Source organism: Ranitomeya variabilis, chromosome 3, assembly GCF_051348905.1.
Source record: "Ranitomeya variabilis isolate aRanVar5 chromosome 3, aRanVar5.hap1, whole genome shotgun sequence".
NCBI classification, from domain to species: domain Eukaryota; kingdom Metazoa; phylum Chordata; class Amphibia; order Anura; family Dendrobatidae; genus Ranitomeya; species Ranitomeya variabilis.
The window spans coordinates 386,109,094-386,133,692 of record NC_135234.1 but is presented as its reverse complement, the minus strand read 5'-3'; the positions used below and the strand labels follow the sequence as shown (position 1 = coordinate 386,133,692).

At 44.0% G+C, this 24,599-nt stretch overlaps 1 protein-coding gene across 1 annotated transcript in view; it reads right to left on the bottom strand.

Annotated features, from left to right (window-relative positions):
* COL16A1 (collagen type XVI alpha 1 chain) overlaps positions 1–24,599 on the bottom strand; it is a 280,075-nt gene that overhangs the window by 119,485 nt on the left and 135,991 nt on the right. Inside the window, exons 12-22 of the mRNA XM_077296052.1 lie at positions 16,734–16,796; positions 15,675–15,716; positions 15,188–15,232; positions 10,844–10,888; positions 10,692–10,754; positions 8,912–8,956; positions 6,029–6,124; positions 4,617–4,655; positions 3,921–3,965; positions 2,848–2,883; positions 792–899 (exon numbers count right to left, since the gene is read on the bottom strand). Coding sequence (XP_077152167.1) covers positions 792–899; positions 2,848–2,883; positions 3,921–3,965; positions 4,617–4,655; positions 6,029–6,124; positions 8,912–8,956; positions 10,692–10,754; positions 10,844–10,888; positions 15,188–15,232; positions 15,675–15,716; positions 16,734–16,796 — 627 coding nt within the window. The remainder of the gene's footprint in view (positions 1–791; positions 900–2,847; positions 2,884–3,920; positions 3,966–4,616; positions 4,656–6,028; positions 6,125–8,911; positions 8,957–10,691; positions 10,755–10,843; positions 10,889–15,187; positions 15,233–15,674; positions 15,717–16,733; positions 16,797–24,599) is intronic.

The following is a 24,599-nucleotide window of genomic DNA, read 5'->3' as shown; positions in this document are numbered from 1 at the left end:
TTTTTTTTTTTTTTTTTATAGTTTTGGATTATTTTTCAATAAAATTTGGAAGTTTTTTGTACATTGAGGTCTTTTTGTGCAATTTATTATAGGTTACATACACATACTTTGTACGGGACCATTATGGTATATATCTCCTGATGGACATAGGGTGTATTTAAGGACAACCCTGTGTATTGTTTGTCTAATTGGTATTAGCAGATAAATACAATTATTTTATCAAAACTGTAGCTCAGTAAGTTATACATCACAGGAATCAGTATTTGTGCTCTTACATCATTCTGTTCTCAGATGAGGTATAAAAAACCTGGTATCAGATTCCCTTTGAATTTTTGCTTTCTTGGTCCACACCAGTCATCCACTGCTCCAGTCACAGTAGTTGAGTTTATTAGGGACATTTGGGCACGAAGAATAATTAATGATTCTCAGTGGATGTCCATTATCTGAATGAAACCAGCAATACACGATAGATGGCTGACGGTAGAACAACGCTTTAGCAGATTGTTCAGCTGGCAGCCATCTTGGCCGGCTCTTCCAAACACAAGAGTGATCGTTCGGCAGAGCACTCCTATGTTCTTTATGAGAAATCTGCCATCAGCGACTTATCTCCAGGAGAACAAAGTGATCGGCAGTCTGAAATTGAACATGCCTTATCGATCTCTCCTCTGACGATTAGTTGTCCAGTACTCCGATATACATTAGACTGTTGGACAAAGTTGTCAACATTGCCTCGTTCTCCCAACAGTCTAATGTGTAAGGGGGCCTTTTATCATACTTTATTCATTACTCACTTCTGTTCCTGGCTGTCCAATTCCGGCACTACCCTTCTGCCCTTTTACACCAGGCACACTGATAATGCCATCAGTGCTAATAGTTGGGCAAACCTCACATGGATCACCCTGCAAAAAAACAAACACAAAATAAAATGAAATATTACCGTATTTTTCCGACCATAAGACGCACTTTTTTTCCTCCAAATTTGGGAGGAAAGTGTGGGTGCGTCTTATGGTACAGATGTAGCATGTGGGGAGGGGGCAGCAGTGAGTGGGATCGCACTGTTATCCCACATCAGGATGTCCCCGCTGCCCGGAATCAGAGCTGGGGAAGCCATGTGGTCCCGATGATTAAAGGCCCCGTCATACATAGCGAGATCGCTAGCGAGATCGCTCCTGAGTCACAAGTTTTGTGACGCAACAGCGACCTCAGTAGCGATCTCGCTATGTGTGACACGTACCAGCGACCAGGCCCCTGCTGCGAGATCGCTGGTCGTGTCGGAATGGCCTGGACCGTTTTTTGGTCGTTGAGGTCCCGCTGACATCGCTGAATCGGTGTGTGTGACACCGATCCAGCGATGTCTTCACTGGTAACCAGGGTAAACATCGGGTTACTAAGCGCAGGGCCGCGCTTAGCAACCCGATGTTTACCCTGGTTACCAGCGTAAATGTAAAAAAAACAAACACTACATACTCACCATCTGATGTCCGTCAGGTCCCTTGCCGTCTGCTTCCTGCTCTGACTGAGATCCGGCCGTACAGTGAGAGCACAGCACAGCAGTGACGTCACCGCTGCGCTCTGCTCTCACTGTACGGCGGCTCAGTCAGAGCAGGAAGCAGACGCCAAGGGACCTGACGGACATCAGATGGTGAGTATGTACTGTTTGTTTTTTTTGGTAACCAGGGTAAACATCGGGTTACTAAGCGCGGCCCTGCGCTTAGTAACCCGATGTTTACCCTGGTTACCCGGGTGCTGCAGGGGGACTTCGGCATCGTTGAAGACAGTTTCAACGATGCCGAAGTCGTTCCCCTGATCGTTGGTCGCTGGAGAGAGCTGTCTGTGTGACAGCTCCCCAGCGACCACACAGCGACAAAACAGCGATGCTGCAGCGATCAGCATCGTTGTCTGTATCGCTGCAGCGTCGCTGTGTGTGACGGGGCCTTAAGTGCAGTGAATATTCATTAGCGGCTCCCCACCGATCTATCAGCTGAACGGTGAGCCGGGAGCAGCAAATGAATGCTGCACTTAAGCAGGGACACACATGGCTTCCCCAGCTGATCACTGCAACTGCTGGGGAGATTTGTGTGTCTGGGGGAGGAGGAGGCAGCAGCAGCAGGGGCCAGGAGATCGCTGCATACCTGCCTGGGCTGGACCAGTGCTGTGCAGGAGGACCTGTGTGATGTCAGGAGTGGGTGGGCTGGAGCATCACATGGCAGCTCAGAACCATCCCTCTTCTTGACATCATCACAGGTCCTTCAGACTCCCCACTAGAATCTGCTGGCTTCCATTACCTGTGCTGTGGAGAGGCAACAAGAGGGAGGGCTCTGTGTGCAGTCATGGGAAGCTTTTACCTCACCCCAGTGTGGCAGGCTGCCACAATTAAGAGGTTAGTCTTTACAAAACACAATAAAGCACTCTGCCACTCCTTTGGTGAACTATAACTCCCAGCATGTTATAGGATCTGCAGGACATGCTGGGAGTTATAGTTCTCCCATGGGATTTTAAAGCAGCACTCCAGTGTTATTTTGCAGTGCTGGAGAGGTGCTTTCACTATAAGCCCTGTGCCCCCATTCTTATACTCACCCTCCAGCATCTTCATATAGTACTGTACAGACACCACACTGGTCCCGCAGCTTCCAACATAATAACATACTATTATATATAATAACACCACAGATAATAGTATGTTATTTATGTTATTAAATATATTACCACATTTTTTTGCTATTTTCCACCTCTAAAACCTGGGTGCGCCTTATAGTCCGGTGCGTCCTATAGTCCAAAAAAATACAGTACTACTCTGTACTCTTACTGTAATAGAACAATGCAAGATTAAAGTGAAGCCAAGTTTACCTTTTCTCCCTTGAATCCAGGGACTCCTGGTTTGCCCTGTAGAAATAAAAATGACATTACAGATTCAAGTAAACTGATAGTGGGCTCAATAAAAAATGGTTGATAGCAACAGCATGTAGACATCAGTTTATGGCACATCTACAGAAATCATTTTCTCAATGTGTGAAATGAGAGAATAGGTGAAAGGGACAGTCTTTAGACTGTATAGAACTACTAGATATATAGATACAAATTTACAGCACATAAAAACAATATACTGCATGCAATCCTAAACAGCTTTCTGCACACATACTTCAAGATGGTTTAGTACTCACAGTGGCCAAAAAACTGTCACCTATACTCAGCTAAACATAAAAACATAATACACAGAGCCATAAAACACTTACTAGACAAATCTGAAAAAGTCTACTGTGCCCTGCCTTAAACCATAGCCCTCCATTACATTTTAGTTTATTTACAACCTTTTATATATTTGCTTTATGCATTGTTCAGTTGGCTGTATTTTAGCTTCATGTGGAAGCTGTGTATATAGCTCCGAAGATAAAATTGATGTATATCAAGGAAAATCAAGAAGACCTGATCTAAAAAACCTACTTAGATCCTTCTATTTTTCATTTTAGGTTATTTTTGTTTTAAATATCTACGTATACCTAATAGAACTGATGACATTTTTTTTTAACAGAAACACCACCCATAGTTCAGATATTCCCCCGATGCCAGTGAACTGTAAAATTGCTTTAAAATGTGAATAAATGTTAAAAATTGTTTACTACCCAGAGTAAAGATCATTACAGTAAAGGAAATGATCCACCTCACCACTGTGCTAAAGAAAGAAGCTTATGACACAAATATATTATAGCATATGTGCAACTTGGCATAATGCTAGGGTCATGAAGACAGCATTGCCAGCTGACATACTTTACTGTAACTCTAAAAAAATAAATATATAAATATTAATAAAAACAATTATTGCTTTTGAGAGATTCCTTTCTTTAGGTCGGACTTAAGCTATTTTCAGAAATCATAAATTGTGCAACTGACTCTACAAATATGTCTACAGTAGAAATACTAACCGGTTTCCCTCCAGGTCCTTCTTTGCCTGGAGTTCCTGGTTGACCCTGAGGGTTAGAAAAGAAAATGGTAAATACTAAGAAGTACTAAGAATATACCAACACATTCATTCTGAAATTACTTAGTGCATGCTTATCCAGGAAATATCTGCTGGTGCAAGTTGATTCTATAACACCTTTCCCTACTTGGACAGGAGGCTGTAGAGCATATTCCCAAATCCTTATCCCACTCTTAAGCCCCAATTTATCGAAGCAATTTCACCAGAGTTTGAAGTTGCGTAAAAATGTATCAACTTTTGACGTCTCCACGCCAGTTTCTCACAGATCCACTAAAATGGGTGGAGCTGGGGTAGGAAAGGGGGAAGTGTGACGCCACAGGTCATCTAATTCATCATGATTAAAAAGGTGTCAACCACTGAGGACTCTCAAGTTTTAATATTGCTCTGATGTAGAAGCATGTGATCGGACCTGCCTCCTCCACTTGAAAAATATCATCCATTTTGAGTGTTTTGTTTGAAGAGGCTATTGGACAGATTTGATCACATGCTTCTTCACCAGCTGACATTTTGTCGACAGGATAACTGTAAAGTCTGTGGGAAAAGCTGTATATTTTTGTGAAAATGAAGATAATGTGGACAACTCCACTGTAATAATTTTGTTTAGTTATCTGATTACAATGGCTGTGTTTTCTGTTCTTACATTTTCTCCTGGAGGACCCGGTGCACCACCAGGACTGCCCTAGAAATAAAAAAATAATGACATATAAGTTTACACATAGAATGCATAGCTTTAAAACAAAAACTCTTGTAATTGTATATATATGAATTGGCATGCAAACAATATATTTTGTGTAACTATTGTAGTATTAGTAGTAACTAGTGTTGAGCATTCCGATACCGCAAGTATCGGGTATCGACCGATACTTGCGGTATCGGAATTCCGATACCGAGATCCGATACTTTTGTGGTATCGGGAATCGGAATCGGAAGTTTCCAGTGTATGGTTCCCAGGGTCTGAAGGAGAGGAAACTCTCCTTCAGGCCCTGGGATCCATATGAATGTGTAAAATAAAGAATTAAAATAAAAAATATTGATATACTCACCTGTCCGGAGGCCCCTGGACATCACCACTGGTAACTGGCAGCCTTCTTTGTTTAAAATGAGCGCGTTCAGCACCTTCCATGACGTCACGGCTTCTGATTGGTCGCGTGCCACTCATGTGACCGCCACGCGACCAATCACAAGCCGCGACGTCATCCCTCAGGTCCTAAATTCCCTTCTAGGAATTTAGGACCTGAGGGATGACGTCACGGCTTCTGATTGGTCGCGTGGCGGTCACATGAGTGGCACACGACCAATCAGAAGCCGTGACATCATGGAAGGTGCTGAACGCGCTAATTTTAAGCAAAGAAGGCTGCCGGTTCACAGCGGTAAGGTCCAGGCTGCGTCGGAGAGGTGAGTATATCAATATTTTTTATTTTAATTCTTTATTTTCCACATTAATATGGATCCCAGGGCCTGAAGGAGAGTTTCCTCTCCTTCAGACCCTGGGAACCATCAGGGATACCTTCCGATACTTGAGTCCCATTGACTTGTATTGGTATCGGGTATCGGTATCGGATCAGATCCGATACTTTGCCGGTATCGGCCGATACTTTCCGATACCGATACTTTCAAGTATCGGACGGTATCGCTCAACACTAGTAGTAACGCAATCTAGGTTAGTTCTAGCTTATTTAAGGAGGACCATATAATTGTTTGAGCATGGGAAACTAACCACATCACGGAATAATACCTGCAGAACTGACTATAATGTAGTTTTAGTTTTTCATTTCACCTTACAACATATCCACAATAGAGCGGAGAAATAAAAAAAACACAACTGTGTTTTATTCAGCTCTGCAGCCACTATTTCATAACGTAACTACCTGAAACGTCAAGCGTATCAATAGGAGTAATAAAGATACAAGAAATGTCCAAAAAGATAAAAAAATGTGATCAGGAATTACAGGCTACAAACCAATCTGTCAACACTGAGGGATTAGGTGGAATATACAGAACACAATAAGAATCGACAATGTCTACAGCTTCAAGGAGAATTCTAGAACTCACCGGTTTGCCTGGTATTCCAACTCCTGGTAGTCCAGGTTTACCTGGAGGCCCTGGCTCTCCTGCAAGACCTTCAGGACCTACTATTCCAGTCTCCCCCTAATGCAATATAGTTAGAAAACAAAAGTAATCAATCAAGAAATGGCCAAAACGTCTGAACCATAAACAAGTTTTAGCTACAAAACACATTGATCTATATCTAGCACAGAATTTTATGCAAAGAAGTAACATCACTATATATGAATACAATCAATATGCAAGGAGACATGTAACAATTAGAAAATGTAAATGAACATGTCTTCCCTTAGGCGGTGTTTCTTTCCCCTCGTGGTCAAGTGGAAGAATGTTACGAACAAATACTCTAAACATTTCTGGCTTTAGAGAAGGATATATTCCTTTTTAGCCAACCATGTACAAAGACACGAATCTAGTCTTTTCTTTACTAGGGCCAACTTTTTTTGTCTTGGTCGTAGCCCTGTATCTTAATATACTGGCTTGTTAGGGCTGGCAGAACGCACTAAATAATATAAAGGAAGAAAAATGGTGCGTTTGCAGCCCGGGATCCACCGTGTAGAGATGACACCTGCTGCTCGGTAATGGCGGACTATATGGCGGTATAATGTGAACACACACTGGTTAACTTCACCTGTTATGTAGGAGGCAAACCCTGTTGTGTCACAGGGCCGCAATACCACAGAGAGAACGCTAGTGTTTTTGTCACAGGACCCTGCCCTAAGGACACGGGGATAGAGTTCCTCTAGACCTACTAGTGGTCGGCAACTGCCATGCCAGGGAAAAAAATTAATAAAGATTTACGGCACTATGTGCGTACAGCGCTGCTCTGGCAGATGCCACTAACCACCCTAACTAGGGCCTGGAAAGCGCACTAGTTTCGCACGGTGCCGCACTGGTGGATGCTGCTGAGATGACGCAGTACTATCGTGCCTTGTGCAGGATGGCACAGACTGGCGCTAGTCAGCTCCAAACACCCAAACACATACAACAACACTAGGGAAGGGGATCACTAGGAGCTTTCACCAGATTGCATATATACATCCACACATGCACAATTTTAGATTTATACTAGCGCATGGCCGAGCGGCCATGTGAACCTTTTATAGCGACGTCCTTCTGGGACATTCCCAGTGGTCCAATCAGGCCGCTTCAGGGCCTGGGCATGTGACCCCCGACCTCCAATGGGAGGTCATCCCACAGGTGTGCTCAGTTGAGAAAAAGCCTGTCCCAGGAACGTCTGCTCATTGCTGACCACTGTTGGTTATACTTGTAATAGCAGAACCAGGAATAACAGTGGTAACCAGATGCACAGCATCAGCCTGGGCAAGATGCTGGGACCGATGTCTCTGCTGAGCAGGCTCCTTTGCGGCTGGGGTAAAATGGGAGATTGCAGAGGACATAGTATGAGATTCCCCCTGTGCAGCGGCGGCAACTCGACACCTAATACTGGCCAAAGGCAAAATTACTTGTTGACCCTAGTCTACAGCATTAAAGGGGTTTACTGGTCTATGTTTAAAATTCACAATGAGAAGCCATGCTAATGTAAGAGGTGTAATATATGTAGCACTTTATCCCTAACCCCTTTAAGTATATTTGCAATGCTGCTGTGTTTATATTTAATGTTATTGATGTCTTATGTATAATATGCATGTTATATATAGGGAAAGTGAAGCACCCAAGTTTATCCACAAGACGGGGCCCATAATAGTCTCAGGAAACAGCATTGTAAATAGTTAACATAGGAGGGGCATGGTGGGTTAAGATAGTGATGGCTTCCTTGTATAGTTAGTTGGGACCGGGCGCCCATGTAGCTCACGTGGGCTGGCTTGCCCAGGGTGACACCGTGCCACGCAACATTTAAGAAGTGTGAGACCCAGCCTATAACATCCCGGGGCCTGTTCTCATCTGTAGAAACAATAGCAGCAGTGTTAGCACATGCAGTATTACTGAGACTGTACTTGCTAAGAAGGAGGCTAAGCAGTACGGGCCGGTTGCTCATCCTATGGCAGTTTTTTGTGTGGGCAGAAGTCCTCAGATCCGTTGCGAAGTGGCTGAGGGCACTCCCACAAGAGGAAAGGAATCTGGAAAGAGAGGACGCTGAGAGACCGAAAGGTACGGTTCATCCTGGAAGCTTAGTGAGAGTGAGAGAAGAAAAGGGTCAGAAAGAACATTGCCTGTTGTGAAGCCTGATGATGATACTGGAAATGTCTTGGATATGCTGAGTAAAGCTGTTGATGTTGAAGTAAAGCCACACTGTGTCTCTGTTATTGTGAAACCGCTTGCAAGGAGCCCAAGACAGCTCAGGGGGGACCCTGATTGCGCAGAGATGCAGTACCCAGGTATGCAGAAGAAGTGACATTACTGTATAGAGAGATGGGGCCAGGGTGTGATACAGGGATTACTCTTGGCCATACCTGCTCCAGCCGGTCTCTGCCAGCTCAAAAATGATGGCATGCCAACCACCAGTCTCTTGACCCAATCAGTGGCCACAGCAGTCAGGTATCTGCTGGTTGCAATGTTATCACTTCCATTCTGGAGATAACCAGAAAAGAGTATGTCAGCCTATGTAATATACTTGTGGTGTGGACCTGCTAACCTACTGGGGTTAACAAGGAGCTGTTACTTACATCTTATGTAAGTGATACAAGTGCCCCACAAGCCTCACAGCTATACCCTTAAGGAAGGAGGGTTATTTTGTGCAGACAAAATGCTGTGATAATTAAAGACCTTATTTAAATAATGCAGATGTAACATTCTATGTAGTCTAACATGTTCTTCTGCTGGTGACCATCCTGATGAAGGCTCATAAAACAAATTGATCAAATCTTACTTTTAGCTAATAAACATTAAAACTATAGCAGACTAACTTACCTTATGCCCTTTTGGTCCCACTACACAGATTTCACCGGCTCTTCCCTAGAAGATTGAATTACATACTGTCATTTTTTAAGCATTAACTCTTATATACTTACATAAAACAGCATTACTTGTACCTTCAGCAGGCCACCATATACTTCTTTCACTTTGTATGCTAGAATATGTTAATAAAACATACATATATACAATGCAAAAATCAAAGGTCTATAAAGCCCAATTATTGTTATGAGATAAAGCAATATGTCTGCACTTATTAGGCTGCATTACTTTAAATATCCATGTCCAAACAGCTATATAATCCTTTTTGAAAGTTTGCTATTCTAAATTTATATGGACTATTATATTGCTATTCTGACAAGGTTTCAAAGTAAAAATGTGGCACCTCAGGAGTCCAGTTGCCACAGTGGCTTTGCCTCCCTCCCAGGGGGTGATGTCATGCGTGGAAGCAAGGAGGGATCCCCTTTCCAGGTACATCAGCATGAAACGCCTTTCCTACTCCAGACCAGAAGGATGAGCTCTAACACCTGATTTCAGGGAAGCTTCCCTATAAGTTCTGGCCTGGAGGCGGGGTTAGAAAGTTTTAGTCAGAGTCTGAGACAGTGAAGGAGGAAGAGGCAAGTGAGGAGAACCTGGGGCATTAGAGCTGTGACTGAGCTCACCCCAGGACTGAGCGCTAAAGACCGGACATCGGAGTCCGTGGTTGTGTGGGGACTGCAGGCCCAGCAACTAGAACCGCCCCAGCTGACACCCTGAGGTACAGCAGCATATGAGAGCCCGGAGTCACGATGAGGGAGTGACACCTGGAACAGACTCAAGCTGCCTGCCTTGCAGGTAGTGTTCCATTTAATGGACAGATGGAGAGAGGGACTTGAGTAGAGCATAAAGCATCAAGAACCCAGAGAACAGTGCAGTAGGGAGGCCTCCTACCCCACCTGGCTAGGTGGATTCTGAATTGCTTCCAGGCTGCCCGGATCTCCAACACCACCTGTTACCTGTGCTCCGGACTGCACCTTCAACCAGGATTTAAAGGAAAGAAAACTGCAGCCCTTGTTTCATCTAGTCCTTTATCGCACCCTCCGTCCTGCATGCCAACATCCATGATCCCTGATAGACTGTAATCATGGCCCCGGGGCCTTGCTCCACCTGTGGGGAGCAGAACCATCTCAGCTGCAACACCATCGGCCCCAACGGTCCCTTTAAGCAGCGTCAGCTACCCATTGCCGAACACCACAGGTGGGGTCACGTGAAATCCCCTACAAACATTCCCCTCATCACTTTTATTGTGGTCCCACAGATCAGGTGACTGCTGTCATGACCACCCCTTTAAGAATCGTCCGACCCAGTTCCGAGTAACCCACGGCTCTAGTGGGTGTCGCAAATACACCAGCCTTGTCAGGTGCAAGTCATATATTTAATCATGTATAGATTTTGTATTGTGAAGTCTGATGATAGATCTGCTTTAAAATAAAAAACTGATGATCAATAAAGCAGAGTGATGAACTGATAAAGCAGAGCAAAAATGATTTTATACCCTGTTAAATATTGGGACCATTGCTGCTGAAGATTGGCATAGTACTGGTAGTTCTGTTGCAATAATCAGCCCTAGCAGTGTCCTCACACGGCAATTTTAGTTACTGAAGTAAAACAGTCTTTTAGATATGGCTAAAAATCGTCCAAATCTAATATTTTCAAATAGATTACAGAAGAAAAATAGGTTTTTGATCTGGATGGAGGAGATTAATAAAACAGAAGTACAAAGATATATGATACTCACATCTCGACCTGGTGAACCAGATGCTCCTTTCATACCAAAGTCTCCCTTTTCACCCTTTTGTCCCTAAAGATAAATGAATAATAGTGAGAATTTGACAGACCGGAAGTAACTGTGCCATATATTATTTTTCTATTTTCACAAACACAACTTACTTTTTCTCCGAGTGGCCCAGATGGTCCTTCATATCCTCTTGGACCCTGTTTGCAATATAATAATTAATGCACCGAAAAAGCTACAGCACATAATATCCAAGAGAGAGAGTCTTAAAGGAGACAAAGCGCAAATGGGTCTTTTCTGGGAAAAACAGATATGGAGGAAAATAGCACAATTGCGCTCACCTGTTTTTGGTTGTGTACACACAACCACTAAAAGCGCTTGAGGAAATAAGGCATATGCAATGGAAAAAACAGATGGGTTGATTCTGTGCTGCTGTAGAAAGAAGAATGACAGATGCCAATCTAAGGTAGCAAATGGTTTATCCGTCAACGCGATTTGAAGCTTATAGCTTCTTCATCAGGATTGTGGTTGTCCTGATGAAGATGCTATATGCTTCGAAACGCGTTGACGAATAAACCACTTGCTACTTAGATTGGCATCCGCCATTCTTCTTCCTATGGCAGCGCAGAATCAACTCATCCATAGCACATGATATAACATGTTATATAATAATATAATATAACATAATATGTAATTGCAAGCACTTCATGCTATCTTTTCAATTCTTTCTGTAAAAAAAAAGGAAGAGATACAAAATGGAAGCATACTCCCACACATAAATACATGTCAACTAACAGCACAAAGACATGGCCTGGATTAATCGAGATGGACTTTTTTGGCATTCATTTTATAGATACGATTACAGCAGTATTTGATTTAATTAATTGGCTTAAAAAACAAAAATTCCAATGACACCACTATTATTATTTGTATTTGTTAACATTCCTGTTTGAGGGTTTGTTTTTAGGGATGGGTGGTAGTTTTGTTCGCACCATTTGGGTGTGAAAGAAGAAAGTAAATGATTAACTGCAGAACTTTTCTCTCCCATGACAAACAGACCAAGTGATAACATTTTTTCAAGAATCGCTTTAAATATATATTTATATTAATTTGACTAGTTTTTCTTGAAGAAATGTGACTGACCTGTGGTGCAGATTTGTTTTTGGAAAACAAGCAAACTTGTGTTTGACTCAACCTCCCCGGGTCCAATGATGAGTCCTGACCACTGCACCCAGTGTCTGTTATTGTCTGCATTGCTGTACTGACATTACATAGACAGTACTGCAGCCAATCAGTGAGCTTAGCCGCTCTGCCCGAGTAGAAAGAATGAACCACTAAGTGACCTCAATTCATTTTTTTTAAAACAAACTGCGCCTGTTGACGCAGGTTTTTTGTAAACCAGAAAACCCCCTGTCAGGACTCTGAACATTTTTTACCTTTTGTGCATTACTGCCCTTTTCCAACATGGCGTCTTTGGTCTCATGAGCACTTGTCTTCCTGCTATAAAACTCCACCCCAGCCTTCAGTCTGTGCTAGATTATTCTGCTTTGCATCCAGCTCCTGATTACTCCCTGGCCTTGCACCTGCACCTGCTCCTGTGAACCTGTGTTGGAGATCCTGCCACTCTGCTCTGAGTTCCTGCTGCATACACCAGTGTTCAGTAATCCTCCTTCATCTGCTGCTCATGTTACTTCCATCTGCATTTGCTGGACATGTAAGCTGTTTCTGCTCTGCAAAACCTGAGACTATTAACCAGGCCTCCCTGGTTGAGCTAAGATATGATTTGAACTGCCTAATAGCATATCTATCTGTGTCTGGACTAAGTCAAGGATCTATTCGTCTCAAGTTTCCTCAAGTATAACTATGCTTCATAGACTTTCTGTTTGTTTGCATCTACCTCTGAAGTTTCCTATTGACTGCTAAGCTGCGTTTATTACTTGCACCAAATGTTGTGGACTTGAGTTTCTCTCTGCACCTGCTTGAATCACCGTGTGATAATATAAACTTTTACCACTTATAAAACTGTGTCCTGTTGTCTTGTTCCACGCAAAGAGTCTCCTGAATTATCCCCTATAATTATTACGCCCCCCCTTAAGTATGTGAATGTGCATTTATAATATATATAATAAATGTAACCCTTATGTTTCCACTGAAACTAACATTAATTTTAATCTTATATCACTATCTATTTAATGTCATAATTTAATCTTTTTTCTAATATACTGTAATTAAAAAGACCCTATAGTTTCCTCCCTGTGCTATCTAACTGCTTTTTTTTTTAATCCGGTGTGAGGACACTTGCGGGTGGCGCTGGTCTTTGTCCACTCATTTTCTATTTACAGTGTACGCTGACTGTGCGCTCTCTCTTGCTTGCTCATCACTTCTCATCAGAGTTGGCGATTGAGCGCACTGTCCCTGCGTACTGTAAAGAATAGTGGACAGTGACAAGATCCTACTGAACATCCGTTGGAATTGACAATTGACGCATACTCAGTAGAGCAGGGACTAGCGTAGCTCCTGAAATGGATGTCACTGATGATGCTGCAGTGACTGCAGAATCTGCCCCTTGTTGATGATTCATTTCAGTATCCCAGCATGAATTGGGAAACAAAAAGTCATCACACAGGAAGTAGTAAACAATAAATAAAGCAAATAGATTAATGAGGGAACGATAGGGACTTTTTAATTAAGGTATATTCAAAAAAAAGATTAGATTATTATGACATTAAATAGAGATTTAGGATTAAAATAAAATTTAGTCTCAGTCCACTAACTTAATGTCCGGGCTATTTCACTTGCTGTGCTGTGCATATACAATCATTGACTGCATGATTGACCTCTAGGAGCCTCTCTACTGGTATATTCCCAGTTCTGTTAGTTTAATATTGAGAACATTTTGCTCACAGATTGCCTTCAATTATCGCTCAAGCATGGATAGACCCTTGAGAAGGTATAATCCCTAGTGCCTTCTACTGATGAAATGATGGCACTGAGAGAAACAAAATCAAAGCTCTTTGGGCTACATAGTTACTGGAGTTTATTTTTCCTGTTCCTATCTTTGCTTTCATACATAATGGCTGTGCTACTTTACAATATTGATAAACTGAGTTGTCAGATCTACATTTTACTTTCTTGAAAATTACATGGATAAAAGCAATGAATAGAGTCAATTGTATATGTGAAACAAGAAATTGCCCGAGTGGGTTACAGCCTGTTATATGCAATGTACAAAAGACTGAGGAGTGTCAGGTCCATATAATACGATAGTTACCAATATTAGTGTACACTTTAGTCTCTCCCGTATCTGCCCATTAGTCTACGGGATTTATATAAACCCTATTTATGGCATTTATGTAAACCTCTAAAACTCATTTTGTTCTGGGACAACACAAATATTTTAAAAATTGGGACAGTCCCGGTAAATTTGGGACAATTGTCATATTTGAAATATGATCATAAAGAAGTTAACCTCTCCCTACCTCATGACGTACTATTAAATCATGGACGGGTGCGAATGTGTGGAACAGGCTCATCCGAGTATTTTGAGCGTGGTCGGAGGTTATGTTTGAGTCACCGCAGCTGTATGATTTGCGGCTGTTAGACAACCTGAACACATGCAGGGATTGCCTGTTTGTTAGGGAATCCCCACATGTATTCAGGCTGTCTAGCAGCCGCAAATCATGCAGCTGCTGGCACACAAACATAATCGCAGGGACTCGAGCATAATATTAGAGCACACCAAAGATACTCTATTAGAACTCGAACATGCTCGGAGTGAGTGCGCTAGCTCATCACTAAAAATTAAGTATCAGTCTGGAAAAAAAAGCCAATTTCTTTGATAAGATATATTACAAATTCTCTTATTTTCACACTATTGATTTATTAAATAAAAGTAAAACAATAGATAATCTTTAAGGGGATAATGAGATCATTTCATGCTGCTTAAACCAAGGGTAGTATGAAATTTAGATTGGCTGCCTTCTATTGAATATTGTGAAAAAACTTAGCTTGAGAATGACTTAGTGTAATAAGCAACTCCCTCCTTTAGCTTCCTGCCCAGCTTGGTTTCAATGACAGGTCTCTTCCTATTTGCTTATAAGGAGAGACTTGTCAACCAAACCAAGTTGGGTGGGGGAAGCAAGAAGGAGCCTCCCAGCAGACTCATGTCCCTGTGCCTGGCTCGATTTACACACAATGTTTTTTTTTACTTTGGAACACCACAGTATTTTAGAGTAAAATATAGCTTTTTATATTTAAAGAGCCTGCCTGATATGAATGCAGCCTATTTAACAGGTCAGGTTCTCTTTAAATGTTATTGTAAACATCACTGGTTTTAGGAAATAATAAATATGAATAATGGCATTTAAGAGACTTAAAAAAAATCTGGATTTTCCTAAAAACAACTTCTAAAAAAGCAAAACTGTCTAAGCTGTGAAGTAACAAAATTGTTGCGCTCTTGTGAATTAAGTAGATATTTAAGGTTGATGCCACGAGCTTACCTCCATTCCTCGCTCGCCCTTTTCTCCCTTTACACCCTCGGCACACTGAAAAGTAAATAGTTATATTTATAATAGTTATATATTATTAATGCACATTCACTGGGGTAATGTTATCTCACAAGGGTAGCTTGAGTTTATCTTGGCTGCCCCCTAACCAGTGATGGATTTATCATATCTATAACCTGTATAGCTTCCAACTGTCATGTTAAAGGCTTCATCTTAGTATTAGAGTTCACATCAGTTAACGTTCTGATGAACATCATAGCTTTTTGCTGTACTAGACCCCTCATGCTCCTAACCATCAGTGGTCTCACATGCTACAGCATTTAAGGTTAACATGCATGTTTCAATATTCTCTATTTTTTATATTAATGGTTGACTTTGAGCTCCTGAAAATGATTTAAGAGCACCTTAAAACTCCTATGTCTCTACCACTGGTTTTCATTAACAACTACAGATAAATATTTATGCCGTATATTACATCTACCTGTAGAGGTCCACTTGCTGAAGTTCGGATGCAATCTGCCCCCTATGATGAAAAATAAGTTTATAAATAAAATAGGTAATAACGTCTCAGAATTTGATCAGGAGGATAGGACCCTATAGAGAAATTACAAGTGTTCTGTTGGCATACGATATGTAAGCTACGTTGTGCCTATACCTTTGCATTTGTTATAACTATTTGAAGGTACAGTTTGAAGACTACTATCGAAATATCCTTTTGTGGGATGATAAAAACTAGATCTGAATAGAGCCAAAGAGATATTAGTCATGAGCAACAAGTAAAGATCAGGCAAAATTCAAATTCACCACTTAGCGAGTTTTTTCCCGGTAAATTCCATTTGTAGGAAATATAATTTTCTATGAATATAATGTCCCTTATTAGGCTCTGGGGATTCTCCTTATACTCACTTCACCACTTACTTCTCCAGGCCCTTCACTTCTCACCGCCACTGATCTGGTCCTCACTGGATCTAATGATCTCCCGTGCTCGCACTTGATTCTGCACAAGTGCGCAGGAGGTCATGGCGTCATGACATCACGATATGTTTTATGACCTTCGGCAAGCATATGCGTAACCCTACCAGGTGTTATTAAAGTTGAAATTCCAGCTCAGCGTGAGAGGCCCAAAGATTCCAGCATGAGCGACGACAGATCAGAAGATACGGAAATTACCAGACAGGTAGTAGTGAAGAGGCCAGAGAAGAAAGTATACAAATTTTTAGATTTTTTTTAACTTATAGATTGCCTCTGGTGGCCAGCGTCCACCAAGTTGCTGACTCTGTGCTAGAGAGAGTTACCAAAATTCCTCGGATTTTTGAAAAAATTTGAGTAGAATTGATTTCTATTCTAATTTATTTGCTTATTTCTAGACATGATATATTTTAAATAATTTGTACATAATCTAATAACTGGACCTGGCAATAGACACACGTTCTTGGTGGACATTCGCAATAAAACAGGTATATCTATTCTTTATAAGTGTATAGTACAACAGCGCAAAATAAAAAAGGAATAAAAGAATATTTACCCGACTGCTACTTACCCGTTCTCCTCTCTCTCCTTTTGGCCCGAAGGACCCAGTCTGTCCTCTCTCCCCTTTAAGTCCCTATGATGAGGAAACACTACTTTATCACATAAGCAGATTGCAAACCAATGAAATTAAAACTACTTACATAAGCGACATGATAGTTTTGATGTTCATGCCAAAGTATATGTGGCTTATATGGCAAAAATAAGTGGCAAGTATATATTCTCTTTATGTCTCTCTATGAATTCCCCTCAAAAGACTTGAAAACAGACAAGGTGTTGGCAGTATTACTAATTACATTTTACATTGTATAAATAGATTGATTTGGATATGGGATGAGATAACATTGTATTGGATGGAAGCAAGCCTAGGGGACAGAGGGATCCCCTGTCTGACAGTTTATTGGGAGCATGCCCTATGGAATAGATAACTTGGGTATCTATAATGTATCTTTGTAGAGGAGAAAAAAATATGGTTGATTAATTACATTGTATCCGACTCTTTTTTTTTTTTTTTGATTGAAGCAAGAAATAGATTTTGGATGTGCTCCCTAACCCCACAGCACTTTGTTGACTTAGAACTTACAAGTAATAAACATCAATGTTTTTTTTCTTCTATTCTTTGCTAGATCAACAAATCCACTAGAACTAAACAAATCTTTTACATTTTTTACGAGCCTCGTTCTTATTCTGTGACGTAAGGAAACATGGTGGGATATCATCTCATATTCCCCACTCGCTTCCAGCCATGCTAAAGGCATAAACGCTCTGTCTCCTGCCTTTCGGAGTTGCTTATATATATTTTTCTGCACAGTTTAAACGTTATCATGATCTTAGCTCATATAAACAAGCAATACATTTGACTGATCAAAGAGCATTTTAGGGAGAATTTATGGCTATGTTTATATCTCGTTTATCTACACATCAGAGGTATATGCTAGGATTATTCCCAGACAATTGTCTTTGACATGTAAATGCCATCTTATGCACTCAACATATGCCAAAAGATAGCATACACTGGCCCAGTTTTTGTTTAGTGTACCCATTTCTTACAATGAAAGCCTATGGTTGATATGTAACAGCCTTTAGAACCTTCATTGTAAGCTCAAAATCTGATGTGAAACACAAAGACATATTTATATAATTAATGCATAATGTATATGAAGCCAAATCTAAAACTCCATTGCAGACACCTCTCTGGTTTGCAAATGAAGAAAATCCAGGTCCACGAACCAGGAATATTTTATTCACCCAAAATGCTTAAAGGACCTACAAAACCAGCAGTACAGCTTGCATGACACACAGCATTGACGCGTTCCAGGTGACTGCGCACTTTTAATCATGTTTAATCGTCTCCCGAGATCTCAATCTGCGCATATGTCGGCTCTGACGGCCATTTTCCCAAAGTTCATCACAGGGATAGGTACTGGAAAGGGGACCTCCGCTCACCGGCGCCGATGTCTTCTGAGAGGACAGGGCCTGCAGCATTGCCTCACACCTCCTGCCGCCGTCGACCTCCTTAATCAAGTGACCCTGACTTTTGTAGCCCCACTGTTGCCACCCCCCCCATGTAAGACACCTCCAGATTATAAGACGCACCCCCTTTTTCCTCCCAATTTTTTTGGGAAAAAAGTCTGTCATAATCCGAAAAATATGATAATTTGGAAATTTTTAGTTAAACAGATTAATTCTCCAGGCACAAGTAAAGATAATAACACATGTTATAAGAGTGATAAATTATATTCTGATATAATCACTGTTGGGTGTTGCTATATTTATTACAGTTCAGAACAAAAGTACATAGCCAAAGCATTAATCTTTCATCCTTCATGTATGTTTTTGCATACAAAACAATGAGACATGGTTGGATATTAGAGATTATTCTAGATCTTCCCAATTCAAAATAACATGATCTACAAATTGTCAACTTATTTTGAAGACAAGATAAAAAATACAGTATGTATAGCAAGATAGAGTGAGTGGTCGCACAACATGTTGGCACTTGACATAATAGTTGGCACTCATAAGAACGTATCCTCAAAATATAATTTATACAGTTATATGAAAAAGTTTGGGCACCCTTATTAATCTTAACCTTAATGTTTTATAAAAATTGTTTTTTTGCAACAGCTATTTCAGTTTCATATATCTAATAACTGTTGGACACAGTAATGTTTTTTAGTGTATATACTGGTGTATATACTGGTACGCGCTGGGTAGTGACAAGAGTAAAAGGAGCAACACACAAAAACTCCCACAAATATGGATAAGAGACCATGTAAAATGCTATCAGTATGGTAAGTATGTGCTCCAATGAAGTATGTGCTCCAGTGAAGGTAGGGCAAAGAAACTCCAATGTATCCTATTGATGATCTTCCTGGGTTATACTGATAGCATTTTACATGGTCTCTTATCCATATTTGTGGGAGTTTTTGTGTGTTGCTCCTTTTACTCTTGTCACTACCCAGCGCGTACCAGTATATACACCAGTATATACACTAATCTTTTTTATTTAGCACTTCCTTACAGGCTGTTTGTGGAAGCCTGTTGGTGTCGCTGCGGGTAGCTGTTAAGCAGGGGCGTAACTACCGCGGTCGCAGGGGTCGCAATTGCGACGGGGCCCGCAGTGCTTAGGGGCCCACCCAGTCCAGCAGACTGGGCGGGCTCCTAAGAACTCTAAGCTACAAAATGGGCCGCCGGCCCTTTAAATAATTCTTCCTTACAGGCCCTGCTGCGCGTGCACTCGCGATCACGGGTGGGACTGCACTTGACCCGCAGCAGAGCCCCTCCACCGCAGAGAGCCGCACACCACTACTATAGCTGCCACTGCTCTGTGCGCACAGGACCTGTGATGAGGTCACAGGAGGGGAGGAGTTGGAGTCACATGATCAAGGGCTTCCGTGTAGTGCAGGACAGTAGTGCAGTGCTGTTTGTCATCGTGCTGGAGGAGGGTAAGCTTTAGTGTGAGGTCAGGAGGGGTTTGGGTGGATGTAGCAGAGCAGTGTGTGTATGAGGTGTACGGAGCGGAGCCGGGTGTGTATGAGGTGTACGGAGCAGAGCCGGGTGTGCATGAGGTGTACGGAGCAGAGCCGGGTGTGCATGAGGTGTACGGAGCAGAGCCGGGTGTGCATGAGGTGTACGGAGCGGAGCCGGGTGTGTATGAGGTGTACGGAGCGGAGCCGGGTGTGTATGAGGTGTACGGAGCGGAGCCGGGTGTGCATGAGGTGTACGGAGCAGAGCCGGGTGTGCATGAGGTGTACGGAGCAGAGCCGGGTGTGCATGAGGTGTACGGAGCAGAGCCGGGTGTGCATGAGGTGTACGGAGCAGAGCCGGGTGTGCATGAGGTGTACGGAGCAGAGCCGGGTGTGCATGAGGTGTACGGAGCAGAGCCGGGTGTGCATGAGGTGTACGGAGCGGAGCCGGGTGTGCATGAGGTGTACGGAGCGGAGCCGGGTGTGCATGAGGTGTACGGAGCGGAGCCGGGTGTGCATGAGGTGTACGGAGCAGAGCCGGGTGTGCATGAGGTGTACGGAGCAGAGCCGGGTGTGCATGAGGTGTACGGAGCAGAGCCGGGTGTGCATGAGGTGTACGGAGCGGAGCCGGGTGTGCATGAGGTGTACGGAGCGGAGCCGGGTGTGCATGAGGTGTACGGAGCGGAGCCGGGTGTGCACGAGGTGTACGGAGCGGAGCCGGGTGTGCACGAGGTGTACGGAGCGGAGCCGGGTGTGCACGAGGTGTACGGAGCGGAGCCGGGTGTGCACGAGGTGTACGGAGCGGAGCCGGGTGTGCACGAGGTGTACGGAGCGGAGCCGGGTGTGCACGAGGTGTACGGAGCGGAGCCGGGTGTGCACGAGGTGTACGGAGCGGAGCCGTGTGTGCACGAGGTGTACGGAGCGGAGCCGTGTGTGCACGAGGTGTACGGAGCGGAGCCGTGTGTGCACGAGGTGTACGGAGCGGAGCCGTGTGTGCACGAGGTGTACGGAGCGGAGCCGTGTGTGCACGAGGTGTACGGAGCGGAGCCGTGTGTGCACGAGGTGTACGGAGCGGAGCCGTGTGTGCACGAGGTGTACGGAGCGGAGCCGTGTGTGCACGAGGTGTACGGAGCGGAGCCGTGTGTGCACGAGGTGTACGGAGCGGAGCCGTGTGTGCACGAGGTGTACGGAGCGGAGCCGTGTGTGCACGAGGTGTACGGAGCGGAGCCGGGGGTGTACGAGGTGTACGGAGCGGAGTCGGGGGTGTACGAGGTGTCGCATCTCTGCTTCAGGAAAATGGCCGCCGCGATCTCCATCTGGGCACGCGCGGCATCCTGCGGCCATTTTCCTGAAGCCGCGGCCAGCAGAGCGCCGCTTCTGCGCACGCGCGGCCAAAGGAAGATGGCCGCCCCCACCGATCACCAATGAAATGTCGCACATCACGCTATTTTCACTCCCCTGTGCAGTGGATTCGGGACCTTGGGCATGCGCACACCACTACGCCACCAACGGAAAACTAAGCAAGATCTAGGGGAAGACACCACACCCATCTGACCAGACCAGCCTGATTGACAGGCGAAAACGACTACTTTGGTAACGTATTTCGGCAGCATAGGTGGGGAATCTGGGTCCACAAACTACACTATTGCAATGCACAGCTCAGGCCCTATTTAACAGTATTTTTATCTCATACGGAAAAAACGGGGTGACAGGTTCCCTTTAAGAGAAAGCCAAAATAACCCCGGGACAGAAGGCGAGAGCAGGGGGGAGGTGCGGGACAGAGCCGCTTTAGGCTAGTTTCACACTAGCGTTAACTGCAATACGTCGCAAATGCGTCGTTTTGCCGAAAATACGCATCCAGCAAAAGTTCTTGCTGGATACGTTTTTTCGTCATAGACTAACATTAGCGACGCATTTGCGACGCATTGCCAAACGTCGCGTCCGTTTTGCGACGCTTGGGCGTGTGGTAGCGGACCGTCGGGAGAAAAAAACCTTACATGTAACGTTTTTTGCTCCCGACGGTCCACTTTTTCCGACCGCGCATGCGCGGCCGGAACTCCGCCCCCACCTCCCCGCACTTCCCCGCACCACCCAATGGGGCAGCGGATGCGTGGGAAAAATGCATCCGCTGCCCCCGTTGTGCGGCGGAGACCACACTAGCGTCGGGAACGTCGGCCCGACGCACAGCGACGGGTTGTTCCCGACGCTAGTGTGAAACTAGCCTTAGTCAGGAGAAGCTGAGGAGCTGCAGCCGGTTTACATCAGCCACCCCTGTACCAGAGAGGAGATTGTGAGTTGTGTATATGAGCTGGTATCTCTGGTGTGTGTGTGTGTGTGTGTGTGTGGTATCTGTAGTGTGTGTGTGATAACTGCAGTATGTGTGTGATATCTGTAGTATGATGTGTGTGTGTGTGTGATATCTGTAGTGTGTGTGTGTGTGATATCTGTAGTGTGTGTATGTGTGTGTGTGTGTGATATCTGTAGTGTGTGTGTGTGTGTGTGTTATCTGTAGTGTGTGTGTGTGTGATATCTGTAGTATGATGTGTGTGTGTGTGATATCTGTAGTATGTCTGTGTGTGTGTGTGATATCTGTAGTGTGTGTGTGTGATAATTGTAGTATGTGTGTGATATCTGTAATATGATGTGTGTGTGATATCTGTAGTGTGTGTGTGTGTGAGGCAGCGGCGTAACTACTACGGTCGCAGCTGCAAGCGGCTCTGGCAGGTCAGGGGGCCGTGAGTCCCCTTGAGCCTGTCTCCCTTATGCTTGTGTCCCCATGTGCCAGTCTCCCTTGCCCATTAGTCCCTGTGTGTCCCCATGTGCCTGTCTCCCTTGTCCCCTTATGCTTGTGTCCCTTGTCCCCGTGTGCCAGTCTCCCTTGCCCATTAGTCCCTGTGTGTCCCCTTGAGCCTGTCTCCCTTATGCTTGTGTCCCCGTGTGCCAGTCTCCCTTGCCCATTAGTCCCTGTGTGTCCCCATGTGCCTGTCTCCTATGTCCCCTTGTGCTTGTGTCAGTCTCCTTTGTCCCCTTGTGCTTGTGTCAGTCTCCTTTGCCCACTAGTCCCTGTGTGTCAGTCTCCCTTTCCCACTTGTCCCTGTGTGTCCCCTTGTGCTTGTATCCCTTGTCCCCTTTTGTCAGTCTCTTGCTCACTAGTCCCTATGTGTCCCCTTGTGCCTGTCTCCCTTGTCCCCTTGTGCTTGTCCCTTGTCCCCGTGTGTCAGTCTCCATTGCCCACTAGTCCCCGTGTGTCAGTCTCCCTTGCCCACTAGTCCGTGTCCCCGTGTGCCAGTCTCTCTTGTCCACTAGTCCCCGTGTGCCCTTTGTGTCAGTCTCCCTTGCCCACTTGTGTCAGTCTCCCTTGCCCACTAGACCCCTTGTATCCTTCTCCCCTGCCTCCTAGCCCCCATGTGTCCCCTAGTGCCTGTCTTCCTTGCCCCCTTGTTCCCTCTCCTCTGCCCCCTCGTCACCATTTGCTCGTGTCTTTGTCACTGCCCCTGTATGGAGGGGCTGCATTATACTATGAGGGGGGCTGCATTGTATTCTATGGGGCTTACATTGAATTTTATGGCGGGGGGGGCCCCATTTGGAAGTTCGCACCGGGGCCCATAACTTTGTAGTTACGCCACTGCTGTTAAGTTTTGTGACACTTTATTGCGCCACCATATTTTGTATTTTATTTTCACAGTAATGTTTTTGCCTTGAAATGAGCTTTATTGTACTAACAGAAAATGTGCAATCTGCATTCAAACAAAATTTGACAGGTGCATAAGTATGGGCACCTCACCAGAAAAGTAACATTAATATTTAGTAGATCCTCCTTTTGCAAAAATAACAGCCTCTAGTCGCTTCCTGTAGCTTTTAATGAGTTCCTGGATTTCTGGATGAAGGTATTTTTGACCATTCCTCTTTACAAAACAATTCCAGTTCAGTTAAGTTTGATAGTCACCGAGCATGGACAGCCCTCTTCAAATGATCCCACAGATGTTCAATGATATTCAGGTCTGGGGACTGTGATGGCCATTCCAGAACAGTGTAATTGTTCCTCTGCATGAATGCCTGAGTAGAATTGGAGCTGTGTTTTGGATCATTGTCTTGCTGAAAGATCCATCCCCTGCGTAACTTCAACTTTGTCACTGACTCATGAACATTATTGTCAAGAATCTGCTGACACTGAGAGGAATCCATGCGTCCCTCAACTTTAACAAGATTCCCGGTGCCGGCATTGGCCACACAGCCCCAAAGCATGATGGAACCTCCACCAAATTTTACTGTGGGTAGCAAGTGTTTTTCTTGGAATGCTGTGTTTTTTGGCCGCCATGCATAACGCCAAACAACTCAATCTTGGTTTCATCAGTCCACAGGACCTTCTTCCTAAAAGAAATTGGCTTCTCCAAATGTGCTTTTGCATACCTCAGCCGACTCTGTTTGTGGCGTGCTTGCAGAAACGGCTTCTTTCGCATCACTCTCCCATACAGCTTGTACTTGTGCAAAGTGCGTTGTATAGTTGACTGATGCACAGTGACACCATCTGCAGCAAGTTGATGCTGCACCTCTCTGGAGGTGGTCTGAGAATTGTCCTTGACTGATCTCACCATTCTTCTCTGTCTTTCTGATGTTTTTCTTGGCCTGCCACTTCTGGCCTTAACAAGAACTGTACCTGTGTTCTTCCATTTCCTTACTATGTTCCTCACAGTGGAAATTGACCGGTTAAATCTCTTAGACAGCTTTGTGTAACCTTTCTCTGAACAACTATGTTGAATAATCTTTGTTTTCAGATCATTTGACAGTTGTTTTGAGGAGCCCATGATGCCACTCTTCAGAGGAGATTCAAACAGGAGAACAACTTGCAAGTGGCCACTTTAAGTAGCTTTTCTCATGATTGCACACACCTGGCTATGAAGTTCAAAGCT